The 13,438-nt window shown below is 43.7% G+C and overlaps 1 protein-coding gene across 7 annotated transcripts in view; it reads right to left on the bottom strand.

The window, feature by feature from the left end:
• Positions 1-13,438, bottom strand: part of agrn (agrin) — a 226,242-nt gene that overhangs the window by 33,601 nt on the left and 179,203 nt on the right. For all 7 annotated transcript variants that reach the window (XM_044037208.1, XM_044037210.1, XM_044037211.1 and 4 more), the window contains 5 exons: positions 12,056-12,199; positions 10,115-10,239; positions 9,874-9,979; positions 5,506-5,928; positions 3,044-3,169 (listed from right to left, as the gene is read on the bottom strand). In XM_044037208.1, the coding sequence (XP_043893143.1) occupies positions 3,044-3,169; positions 5,506-5,928; positions 9,874-9,979; positions 10,115-10,239; positions 12,056-12,199 (924 nt within the window). The remainder of the gene's footprint in view (positions 1-3,043; positions 3,170-5,505; positions 5,929-9,873; positions 9,980-10,114; positions 10,240-12,055; positions 12,200-13,438) is intronic.

Genomic DNA, 13,438 nt, shown 5'->3' with positions numbered 1-13,438 from the left:
TGTAGCGTGACAGTGGCTTCCATAAAGTAAGGCCCTTGCCTAAAATACATACAAGAGGAGTTAAGAAAACCACATTATTTTGCTTTAAAGAGATTAAACCCTTATACAAGCAAGCTATAGTCAATCAACTCTAACCCCAACCCTAAATATTATACACTGGACATTTAAAACAAAGACCTGGTATACTTGACAAAGTATTTCAACAGGTTCTAAAAGTGTTTTGAATATCTCATTGTGTTGTTTGAGCATGCAACGTAAACTCAACCACTTCACCTTTTCATGTCTACAATGAACAATTAGCTGCATTCATTAGGGGACAACTGGGTGTATGTCAATAAACTGGACGGTGCAGATGGATACACTAGCATGAAGGACGTGTCATTTCACTTCTAATGAATGGAGGATTGGCTAAGCCCTTCTTAAGAGAAAAAAGATCCGGTATATTGATCGGCCTTTCGCGCTGCCTGCTTTTATTGGTAACACTTGAGCTGAATGAAGTATTGATCGCTGGTGTGCCGTCATTGCTTGCTGAGATAAATATTTACAGGCTTTAGGGATTTGTTACAACTGTTGTCTCACAGCTAAAACCTGCGACTATTGCTGTCTGGCTTTGGGTCCAAATGCCATCAAATCCAACCTAAACAGATGCAGCGCTCCGTGTTTCACCTCTGTTTACTCTAAATTCTGAGAAAGAAATACATGTCAGAAGGCTGTGAAAGGCCAGAGGCGGCCTCATATCTCCAGCTAATGCTGTGGACAGTGTGGCACTGAATGTGCTGGTTTATTGGGAGGCTATGGAATGTTCATGCCAGAAATGAAAGTCTGCACACACAGAGCAGATTTCCACAGAAGGATGGCGGGCAGGGGAGATAGAGAAGCCTTTTATCTTTATGAACAGTGTCTGGCACAAGGCACTGATTGGTACACCAGTGCTTGCCGGCCGCTGGAAGTCTCTCGACTCTCTTCCCACTCAACTCTAAAGAGAAATGAACTGATGCAAGACTGGATTGAGACTGACTGGGTTGAGCGAGAGTTAAGACTGAGATATAGCTCAAGAGGGAGATTGCAAACAGTGGAACTGACTGATAAAGAAAATGGCTCAGAGAAAAGTGGTGGGAGATTAAAAGAAAAGAAAACAAGGTACAGTAAGTTAGAAAACACAGGAATAGAAAAACAGAGGATTATTTGTACTTCAAAACACATGGGTCCTAATACGGTAAGGGTTTAGAGAGGGTTGGGGAGGCAGCATCTAGGCCATAAATGACTCATGAGACAATTTGATGGGGCAAGTCAATTCATAGATTTTATGTTAATGAAAAAGACAAGAAAGTGTGTCTGGACATGCTCTGTTGAAAAAGGTCAATCTCAGACATCATTAAAGATGCAGCTAAACGAGATGAGTTGCAAGGACAAAAGTGTTTGGATTGAGTTAGCGCTCGCTTGCTGAGACAGAGTGAGACTGAGTGCCCAACAGGCGGCTGTTACAAGATCACGACCTAACAAACTGTTATCAAGGCAAGAGTTAGCGGTGAGTGTGCCGATGGCTAAGACACTGAAAACCTCATTGACCTTTTTAATGCGCACTTTGTTGCCGCAGTGCAGCTGCAAGCAACAGACAAAGGGAAATTGTCCCCGAGTGTCAGTTTGTCTTGACGAATCATTTTTAGAGAGGATTACTTATGTGGACCATAACTTAAAAAAAAGGGCACGGCTAACAATGTATGCGTTTTATCTGCAATGGTACAACGTGCATGTGATCACTGCCAAGATTGATGTGAGGGAGGGTTTAGCCATGATGGCTCTCTCAAAGGTTAAGATATGATTGAGCAAGGTGAAACTGTCTGCATGTATCACCCTCAACATCATCATCATCATCATCACAACCATCTACATTTGCAGCAAAGAGAAAAAGAAAAGACAAGCAGTTCCAGCCAATGAGTAAAAAAGGTCAGTGTGAAATATGTGTACAATAACGTCCCACGGCTGACATAGTAAATGGCCCTTGAGAGAGGAAAAGGTTCCCCCTTCCCTGTAATAAACCAAACCTCATTCAAAATTATGGAGAATATCTAGGCGAAAAAAAATGTACTCGGAGTCTGACAGGAAAAGACTAATATCAGAGTCAGAGTGTGAGGTGTTGTCAAATTCATAAACATGGATTAATTATGTCAGACTTAATGTTTCACTGCTTGTGTATTTTGCCAATATGATAATTTAAATATGAGGGAAGTGATTAATGAACGCAGTGCTGCAGAAAAAATATCACCTGTTCAGCTGGGTGCTCAAGACAGATGGCAAAGTCTTACTATTCCATTCCCTATACAGTAATGCTATGTAGATTTATATCAGATTGTGTTGATTCTCAATTCAGCAACAGACTAAGGTCATAAACTGAAGAGAATTGACAAAGATGAGGAACAGATGTGTGGATCAGAATGAATAGTCATTCATTTGCATGTGATGTCAGTGCTTAACAGTGAGAAAGCCTGGTTAGAAACTTCATTCGGGATCACGTTGATGTTTGTATTGACACAAACCACAATAACATGACAAAGCTCAAGAGGAAACACTTCATACATGTATCATTGTATATCCATATCATCTCATCATCACCAGATTGGACACAGAGGAGAAACAGTAGATGAAGGCAACTGGACTTTCTTGGGTTTAGAATTAGAACTAGAATATGTTCTTTTTGCACACACACCAATTTGTAAATAAAACCTCTGCATTTAACTCGTCCCTGTTACACAGGAGTGGTGAACATACACACGCCGGGCGCAGCAGCAGTGGGCAGCACTTATCTACACCCTGGGAGCAATGGCGATTCGGATCCTTGCTCATGTTTACCCAGCTTGGGATTTGTACTGGTTGATTACAAGGATGATCCCTTTCCATTTGCAGCCATGCAGCCGCCCATACATTAGATAATAGTCCACTTGCCTTTTTAACACACTTGAAAGATACTAATGATACAATGACCTAGATGAATGATAACCTTCACAGACATGATATGGAACGTAAACATTCAGGTAATACTTACAGGGGCAGTTGGTGCCCTCTGGAGTGCTGGATGGTGTCTTGCCATCAGGACAGCAGCCAAAGTCCGTGTTGTCACAGGATGACCTGTCTTCAGCTTTGGGGACAGTAGTGCTTGACACTGTAGGACCTGGGGGTGATACACAGGAGCTCATAATAATTAGTAACGCTAAATAGACCAGTTAAAGCCAGTTTATATCAGAGGGCGGATTTTACGATGATGTGTGATGTAACCATTCAGTGTGTTTCCTATGTTAAAAGCTACAACTTGCAACTCTTTCTCTGTATTTGGATTTTTATTTTCTGGGTCTAAACGAGCTCTTGTTTTTGCAGATGGTCATGTGTTTTCAGTCTGCTGACCAGTGATTGGATGCTAATAGAGGCATTGTCAGGCGTGATTATGTAGCATTTTCATGGGGATTGATTTTACACCTGGAACTCATTTTGTCAGGCAGAGAACACATAATAGGCACAGTTGCCAGTCATGTCACACACAGAGCACTTTAAATGAGTTGGGGGTAGGGTGGCGGTAACTGTTCACTGCTGATTGGGTGGCTGACAGTAGCCTTCAAGGCTTGCCAAGAGGAAAAATATACTGTCCTTTGAGCTACAGTCACTGTATATCTGGCTATCTTGAGACATAAAAGTGGCTGGTGTTTCTCATTGAAGAATGAGAGTGTGTAACAGCGGCAAACCTCCGTCCTCTCTAATAGTGGTGCTGGCAAGCGGGGTGTCTTGGTTGAGGCGGTGCAGTTTATGGCTATACAGAGATTAGAAATAATTGCGGAGGCAAACAGCTATAGAGGCTAAACAAGTCGTAAAGACGTCAGAGGCAAGGGACGTTCTGCTCAAGGACTCCCGGTCAAAAGGAGGAGAGAGGAGGGAGCGGAAAGAGGAGAGAGGAGGTGGTGGTGGAGGGGGCACTTTATAGGGCATCTGTTAGCGTGTGGTCTGCAGATTTACAAATGCTGGGCTGAAGAGGAGAGTGGTGGTAGTGTTGGGACGGGGATGCTGCATGACTCTACCAGGAGCCATGAGAGCTGTCAAATAAATACACAAACGCACACACACTAACACAGAAGACCAAAGATAAGTGCAAATTTCATTAGAGCATGGTTACTCATACAACCAACCACCTTTGACCTGCTCACATTTATATGCTCAGGCAGTGATATGGGCACTCGGCTTTGGTCAAACTGAGTGACATGAAGAGGAGGAGATACGCACAAATACACATAGAGGCTTTCACACCTATGATTTTAGGACCCTGCATTGACTTCCATTCATCTGGACGCCCTAAACAAAGCATTATCCCTAACTTACCAATAACCAGTTAATGACTAACCCTAAACTTAGCCTAACCACAACTGAAACCTAAACTTATCCAGCTCCTCAGAAATGAGATTGCGCCTCATTTGGACCAGGTTTTGGTCTCCATGAGGACTACTGTTCCTGATAAAGTCAATGTTAATGCACATGTACATAAAAAATGTCATGGCACACCACATAAATGTGAAATAAAAATACCTTGCACTGTATTATCCTCTGATCTGCTCATACAATGCACACCATAAGAAAACTTTATTCACTAGCAGTATACACACAGCTACACCAGGTCTCCCGAGCAGACAAGCATTATGCTTCTCAAGTCACTGAGCACTCTGGTCAGTCTCTGACAAGAAGATAAATCTCTGGGAGAGAGAGGGAGAGGGAAAGAGGAAGAGGATGGGCAGAGGAAGAGCACTTTGTGACCATACTGTTCCATCCATCCTATCCTTCTCAGGCAAGCTGTCAGCCAAGGTGGGTATAGATGAAAAACAACAACAGAAAAAAAAAAAGACGTGATTGAAAAGTCTCAGTCAAACCTTTTTGTCCAAGTACAGGTCCAGAAACCGCAGCTGGTTGTTGCAGTCAGGAGGGCATGTCGTGATAGATTTGAGACTAGTCATGTGACAAGATACACAGCCTCCATATACACTCACACCTCAATCTCTCAGTCCCATCCGTCTGTCAACTAAGGCTCCAGAGATCCACAGATGCGGGCCAACGGTTGCATCTAGCTTGCCGAGAGTGAATTTTACAGAGCCTGGATTTGTTTTGCTAGCTGTTGAGAGCGAGTGCAATGGGAGAAAAGCATGGTGAACCATGCAAATGCGTTTCTTTGTGTCTGAAATTGAGATATACATCTTATGGGAGATGAAATGACACTATCAGAATGTGTTTACATAGATTTGCCTGCCTGGGTGTGACATTTCTCTCCTGCAGCTGGTACTGTCAGGAGGGAACACACACACACACACACACACACACACTGACTTTCATCAAACTTTCAATTAACAGCTGATGGCATTAATGTGTTGTGACCTTAGCTAAAAAGAAACTGTTAAAAACCACTTTTAAAAAAAGCCCCTAAAACAAAAAAACACAAAGCATTGTGGGTAATGAAGTGAAAGAGGAAGGATTTACCGACAGGTTCCTCTGCCCCACTGGCCTCTGTTGGAATGCCGCTACCCGCTTCCTCTTCCTGCTCATCCTCTTCTTCAGGTTGGTCATCTCCACTTGGGTCCCCACTGCCTGAGCCTTCGAAAGAGATCACTGCAGCGGAGGGGGCGGGGCTACTGCGCAAGGAGGCAGTGGTGGCAGCAGTTGACTGCGGCGGCTGGATGTGGATTGGGGCGTGGTGGGTTGTTCGCACACGGTTGTGGGTGGGAGTGGATAAGGGGGTGGTGGCCGTGGGCCGCTCGTTGATCTCTGTCCTTGGAGGCGGGATGGCCCACACCATGTTAGGGTGAAAGGGTGCTGTGGTGGTGATGGAAGCGGCAGCGGCTGAGCTGGGGATGGTGGTGAGGGGATTGAGGGTGGGTCGCTCTGCCAGTTCAGAGATGGTTTCTGGTGGAGGGAAGGGCAGGAAGCAAGGAATGATTGAATGACTGAGCAAAGATGGAAATGTTTGATTTTGCGGTGCCTAACCTCATTAAAATACAAAGGAACAAATTTAGCCAATAAACCATATCAAAGCCACTTGGTAGTTTCATCCTACTGCTGACACCATCTTTACAACTGTGTTTACTGAATGATAATGGCCTTTTATATCACTCTAACATCATTATATTATTACGTTATAAAATAACACACTCTCATTTATAAACACAAACTGATAAAAACTTTTTTGGGAAACCTTAGGAAATGAAAGGATGTCCATACACAGAGTGAGTATGAGGTGTACCCAAAGATGACACAATGTTTTTATAGTAAAATGCAATGAGGTGTTTTTCAGCTTGAGATGAGTTATGTTTTCAGACAGGGTTAAACTATCCTAGTTGGTGTCAATGCATAGTGTTTTGCAGTATGTTTTTGTGTGAGCACATATGGAATGCATTTGTGTATTGCTTGCATGCTGTGCCAATGCCTATGAATTATATATCCATATTCAAATGCTGCCTTCCAGTTGCAAAGCTTTAATCACCAACAGCCAGCGCCTCCGGTGATGAATGATTGATAGAAATGGGGCAAAAAAAAAAAAAAAAAACAGCTTTAACTCTGGCTTCAAAGACGGCAGACTGCTGCTCGCAGAGAGCATGAGCATCCATCAACGCCACCACAAACACTCTGCTGTCAACAGACGCACACAAACACACACACACACACACACGGCAGAAAAATAGAGGGAGAGGGAAGAGGCTCTCTGCAGAGACCATCATTACCAATGCAAAAAGCTCTGGTGCAAAAGGACAAACTGTCTGCGATAAAAGAACGATAAATAGGACAAAAACTCCTGAGGGGGAAAAGTGAGTTGGCGGAGAGATACCACGTAAGTCCTTCACATTCAGCTGAGGCACGAAGGCTTGACAATACTCTGCCATTTCTCTTATACTTCTTCATGTCCCAGGAGTGCATGTTTGTCAGCATGGATTAAAACAAACCCTACACTGTAGATTTGCGCTTCATTAGGATTCATCTTATGTGTAGGCTTTAATTACACTACTATAATCGCAGAGTTGATCTACAATTATTCGCCGAAGTGTGAAATGCGATACCTACTGAGACGGCAGAAAGCTTGGGAGACACGCACGGTGTCAGCTTAAGCTTGGCGGATCTTTGTTGAGGGAGAGATTTGGAGTGGAGTGCATAGAGCGGTGATGTTATCACCTAGAAGGGTGGCATGCATTGCCTTTCCTCATGGATACACCTGTCAGTCAGGCACCAAGCTTAGCGTCAGACAGCTTGCTCTCTGGGAAATGCCTTATGTACTGTATGTTTGTGTGCACTTGCAAATCTTGAGTCGCGAGGTCCTATGAAATGGGATAAAGTAAAGAAAACAACGCACGCATTTGAAAGACCAGTGGCACTGATGCTTCTCTTAATCAGGTTTAACAGTCTATTTGCATGTGTTCCTGCTTTTTTTCCTTCTAGTAAAGCAATGGGCAGTCATGTCATAGGGTGGGAGGACATAAAAAATCACTGTCATCTTGGCTTGTCTCTGCCGTGCACTTATTGTTGAAAAGTGCTTATTGAGATTGCTGGAGGTGTCAGCCAAGCGCAGTGAGGAGAAGGGAACAGGACACACAAGACCAGAGCAGACAATAGAACCACAGTGCCAAGAAAAAGGAAATGATATAGGAACATACTGCTGAAAGAAACCGGATTAAATCAGCATGAAAAAACAGGTTAACAAAGCAAGGAGTGGAAGAATAAAGGCAAGACAAACGGAGTGAGAGCCCGAAAAATGGGAAAGAATATCTGAAAAAATTGTAAAAGCAACAGAACCCTGACTAACACGCAGCAGGCGGAGGGCTGCCGGGGCCATATGCTGACACTCGTTGCCAATTTGCTGCAAACCTACAGGTGATAGCACCATATGGGAGAGGCAAGTCTTTGCCAACTTGGTGGTCATTTTCCTCCTGGTTCTAGAATGTGCCCATTGATCCAAATACCCTCCCTCTGGTGGTGTGGTGCTCTCATTTTATTTTTTTATTTTTTACTGGATTTCTCAGATACTGCTTCATCTTATGCAGAAAAACTGGAAAGAAGCAAGAAAAAGAAACTCCTCGCCTCCGTGTGGCTGTGCTGCCTTTTAGTTGAGAGACTTCAGAAAGAGCTGGGTAACATCAGTTAGTTGGTAGTTCTCTGTCACCGGCAGCAGGATTTGAAGGAGCTTTTCTTTCTGGATAGAGAATTTCTCTCAGCTGTGCCCATTAGTGGCAGACTGTGCAGCAGCAGTCACTCTCTGCAGTATTATAAAAACTTGTAAGGGATAAATGATAAAAAAGATCAATATTCACTTATATTCATTTATATAAGCCCCTGGTATTGCTCTCTTGTCAAACTACATAGCAGCTTGGTGAGCATTGGCATGCCACAGTGCTAAGGCAGGGCGCCTGGGAACTCGGCATGTAAGCAGTGGGAGGGAGGGCAGGCGGGGCTGCAGAGTGGTGAGGGGTGGAGGCAGAGCAAATGCTAATTCGCACCCAGCCACACGTGAAATGAGCTCGAGATCTAACCCCTGAGCTGGCAGCAGCAGCACAGCCACTACCTGTGGTGCGACCACGTTTGGGCTAAAAATTAAAAGATCCTCTGTGGCTGTCGGTGGTCCCGTGTGCTCGTCTGTCTGTTCCTCCCCTGAGGGTTTGATAGCGAGAGAGTTTGCTGTGAGGCGTCTTCTTGCCTTCTCTGAGCAGTAGGGTTAGGTTAGGGATTACATACAACCTACATCCCTATTGCCAGGCAACAGAGGAACATGAAACCAGACAGCATTTTGACTCCTTTTGCTGGTAACCTACAACACTGAATTACTAATTACCAGATGTTTGGGGACTTATCAAAGCCTTGTTGATCTTCTGCTGAGCATAATTTCAGTTTCTTTCTCTGGGTGCCTGCAATTCAACTTTTACCATGTCAGCAGCCTTGTTTCCTTTGAATATAGCGGATAAAAAGGATCCTTTGCTTTCCGTGACACAGTATTAGGTCACTTGATCTGTGCCTACTGAGCAATGAGGTGGATTAACATTTCTACACCCAAAATTGCTTGACACCTGGCAGTGGCTCATAGCCAGAACCACACAGCTGGCACTCTACATCCCCACTGCGCTTGCCGGCGGCGTCTCTAGAACCCTGTTGTGACGCAGGCTGGCAGACAGCACAACAACTTCACTGTACATGAAATCCACGGCCTTGGCACATGTCCTAGCGCCTATTACACTGATCCAAACATTGTCCATCGGCATCTGGACCAAAGGGCAGGGGCTGTACCTTTTAATCTGTACATATGCACATACCCACATAGCATTGTGTGCCTGGCAGCATGCAGCTGCAAGATGACTGATGCATTTGCCCGCAGGGGGGTTTGAAGATGTAGCTAAATCCTGACAGAGGTGCAGCAGAGCAAAGAGGAAGTATCACAGCAAAGCTCAGACTCCAGTCAAACTGCAGAACCCTTGGATTTATAATGCTTCAGTATCACACTCTTTGTTATCCCAACATTTCCCCAACTCTGCACATGATATTGCTCCCACCCCTTATTTCATGGAAAAAGACATAAACCAATCTAGATGTATAGAGAAAAGCAAACTTTCTCAGAGAACTTGAAAGAAAGGGACTGCAAACATTTCACTGTGATATTATTAACTCATCAAAAATGTGTCATTTGCAATGAAATACTTCTGCTCATACTGATTTCCCATCACTGTCCTTACTTTCTGGGAACGAGACAGAAAGATGAGAAACGGGAGAAACAGCAGGAGAGGGATAATTGCTCATTATTTTGTGAACGGGGCTTGACAACAGTTGGCCATTCGTTCGACGTGTGATGCATGGAGGCAAGGATGGGGCTCTCACCTGTGCACTGTCCAAAATGTTGCACTGTGATGTCCTTGTCTTGCCTGCAGGCTATGGTCCTCAGCTGGCACTGGTCGGCGTAGGTCACCCCATCTGAGCCACACACCTGCTCCATGGTGACAGAGATAGAAAGGAGGGAGTTCAGAACACATGTTCCCTTTGGGCCACAGAAACAATGACTTCCTCTTCATGCCCGTTTGCAAACTTGTGGATCAAATTACAAATGATTATTTCTTCCCACCTTTGTTTTGTTTCTCTCATCACAGTCAGGTGAGGGGCACTCGCAATGAGCTTGGCCGTTAACCTCAATGCAAGAAGCACCAAAACTGCACGCTAACTCTTCACATGACGTCGGAGCCTCAGGACCTGTGGAAGACATGGGTTCCTGCTGTTACACTCTCTACGCAGCTCCACATTCATACAGTTTATGTCAATGGGGAATAGTTGCTATATGAATTCAGATGTGTAGCAATCTGAAACTTGGAGTTAAATAAAAGGTTAAATTTGCATCAAGACTCAATGTGTCACAATTACAAGAAGTTTGCTTACTTTTGTTAATCAAGCAAATGTCCACCTGTATAACAGCCATTAAATAAGTTCTGAATGCACGATTAAGTATGAATGTAACCATACAAGAAGGACTGTGTCTTTAGTGCAAACACAGCATATTACGAGTGCAGCTCTTGTGACTTTAACGTATGATGTCAGATAAAGAGTATGCTTTAAAACAGCGATTCCCCGTGAGTGGAATCGTACTGCAGGTGGGCTGTCATTAAATATAAATCCTTTTTTTTTTTTTAATTTTCAATTATCTATGTAGATTTTAATAAATAGAAATGATGTGTTATTTTCAAGTGATATTTCATTTCGTAAATTGTTATTTAAGTTGATGGAAGTCCAGAGTTGATGGAGTCCAGCTGTAATAACCACACGCACATGTTAAAAGATATGCAAGTTTAGAATTGCACTGGATTTTTGTATCCCCCACACTTACATGAAAACAGTTTGGGAATGGCTGCTTTAAAGCATACTGTTTACTTAGGTAAAACACTAGAACGCCGTGTAGACGAGGAATCAGGATCCTCTTTTTGTGTCACCCACTTGACTTCACAGATCACAGGGACAGGCTGACAAAGGATTGGACGGCACTAGCTGTCAATTCTAAGGTGTTAAGCTTCATCATTTATTTTCCTCTAAATTGTAACAAAAGTGATGTCTTGTGCTAGCATGAGTCACGTGTCGGAGCTATATTTTATTACTCTGCAAGAGTGACATGTTTTTGCTTCTTGGACATCACAGTACAGAAGCAATGTAAGTTGCCTTCATGTCACATCGTGCAGCTTATTTGTGGTTTCATCTATGCATTTTCTCTGAATTCCTTTGCTGAGGTGCAGAAGTGTACTCTTCCAGTTGTGCACTCAGGATCCTTTGGCTTTTATGTCTTGAAGCCTTGGAGGTTGCCACGGCAGGAGCTGCAGCTGGGGAGCTCAGCAGCATCCACTGGCCAACCTTGAGAGCAGGGTGTTTGCATTGTTGCAACATAAAAGGGGTTTAGAGCACCCCTCAAACCCTTGGCTCCTTCTTTCATGTGCTAGCACCTCTCAGAATCAAGTCTTTTCATCTGGCAGGGTGTGTGGCAGTGTGCCCTACCACTGTGCCAGGATTGCCGGCTTCATTAGGCGTTTGACTTCCTGTCGATACCTGATGGTGCATCTTAATCAAGGAGCTACAGGCTCCCACAGCATGAACTAAACTTTCCCTCTATTGGATTTTTAGCTTGTGCAACCACTGGGGCTGTTTTCATTTTTAATCTAAGTGTAATCAATAGTCCTTATGCTGGAGTGTAAACATGGAATTTTGAATAAATGATCTAAAATGGTGGGGGGAAAATAAAACATCAATGAACAACATGTCATACAGGTGTCATTTGTACACGCAGGTATTTTACTAATCACTGTTGATTAACTGCCAAGCAGCCATTCACTCCTGAGCCAATAAACCAAATGGATGTGAAGAGCAGACAGAGAAACAACTGGGCACTGCAAGGCTGATCCACGGATCAGATGAGTGACAGAAAAACACTTTAGAATAATAGAGAGAAGATGGGAATTAAGTGCGTGTGTGTGTGTGTGTGTGTGTGTGTGCGTTTTACTAACACTCCACTGGTTGCCTCTCTTATTACCTTTGTCGCAGCCGTTCATGCCCATCTTGCTTCCATCTGGACATACGTTGCACTTCATGCCTTTCACTCCCGTCTTGCAGGAACACAGACCCGACATCTGCTCACAGTCGTCCCGGACTGAGCCTGTGGCGTCACAGTTACATGCTGCCATGGAGAGGAAGAGGAGACAAGGGACAGAAAGCTTGATATTACAGCTCCAGACAGCGACAGTCAGGGAAGGATTAGCTCTCTTTACATAGTGTGCACAGTGTTTTTGAGGCGACTGTAGCCTCTAAACCTCATTTTGGGTACATAGTAATCTTAGTGTTAAAGGTGGAGAACAGTTCATCAGGCCTTGTGGGCTTTGAGAGAGGAGACGAAGGAGGAGGTGGAGGTGGAGGAGTATGTAACAGAAACACAAGAAAACAACCGCAGGGAAGGACATCAACCCCATCATGTTCATAGAGTCAATGATGTGTTTTCCCCCTCTTCTGCTGAACCTGGTATTGGTGTGCAGTGTGCTGCTGCTGCTTGCTGTGTATGTGTAAACCTTGTTAAGGTCAGGCCACGGGTGAGGCACCTGCAGGCTTCCTGCTGTTGACTGAAAATACCCTGCAGCTTTGGAAGCGAATGTCCTGTGATACCTCAGCGGCAGGGTACGAGCTGGTCACCATATTGCATTAGACCTAGACAAACAAGGGGCCCTGACCCCAGCACTCACTGGAATACAAATGAATACAGTCCATTCAGTACACGCTCGATATGACTGAGGGGCTTTAAAAACAACTGATGATGCACTTTTTTTTTACTGTTTACTCCGACTGTAAATACATTAGACTTACACATTTTATTTTAAACTGTAAGAAAACTAACATTTCACATTAGCATTTTTTTTTTTTTTTAGATAATACTGTATTTATTCTTCTTCAACTGTTAATTTCTTATGTGCTCTTTTTAACCATTTGTGGTTGATTGGAAGATACAGTGTATTCTTGCCATTGTCCATGTAATAAAAATATCTCTGGTCTACCTCTTCAAGTCATTCATCAGTGTTTGTACAGAATATTAATGTAAATGCTCCAATAACATGTAGAGAAGTGACCGGGTGCGAAGCCATTAGCATATAAACAGCGTTAGATTAGCAGCAGTCCTCCACCCTCTCTCTCTCTCTTCCTCTTTATCAGCAGCACCTGCAGCCTCACAGCAGGAGACCACTCCTCTTTCTGTTCTTCTTTCCTCATTATTTCCTCATCTGTCGGAATTTTAGATCGCGTGTCAGAGCTTTTCTTTTTAACATATACAATATGTGATCTATACATAAAATTCTCTAATTCTCTAATAATAGAAATTCGACGTTTATCAGAACCAGTGTCCCTGTTACTTTGTATTCAGTAGTTTCACCGG

The sequence above is a fragment of the Solea senegalensis genome, linkage group LG11 (genome assembly GCF_019176455.1).
Source record: "Solea senegalensis isolate Sse05_10M linkage group LG11, IFAPA_SoseM_1, whole genome shotgun sequence".
Classification (NCBI taxonomy): Eukaryota; Metazoa; Chordata; class Actinopteri; order Pleuronectiformes; family Soleidae; genus Solea; species Solea senegalensis.
This window is presented reverse-complemented; position numbering and strand designations above follow the sequence as displayed.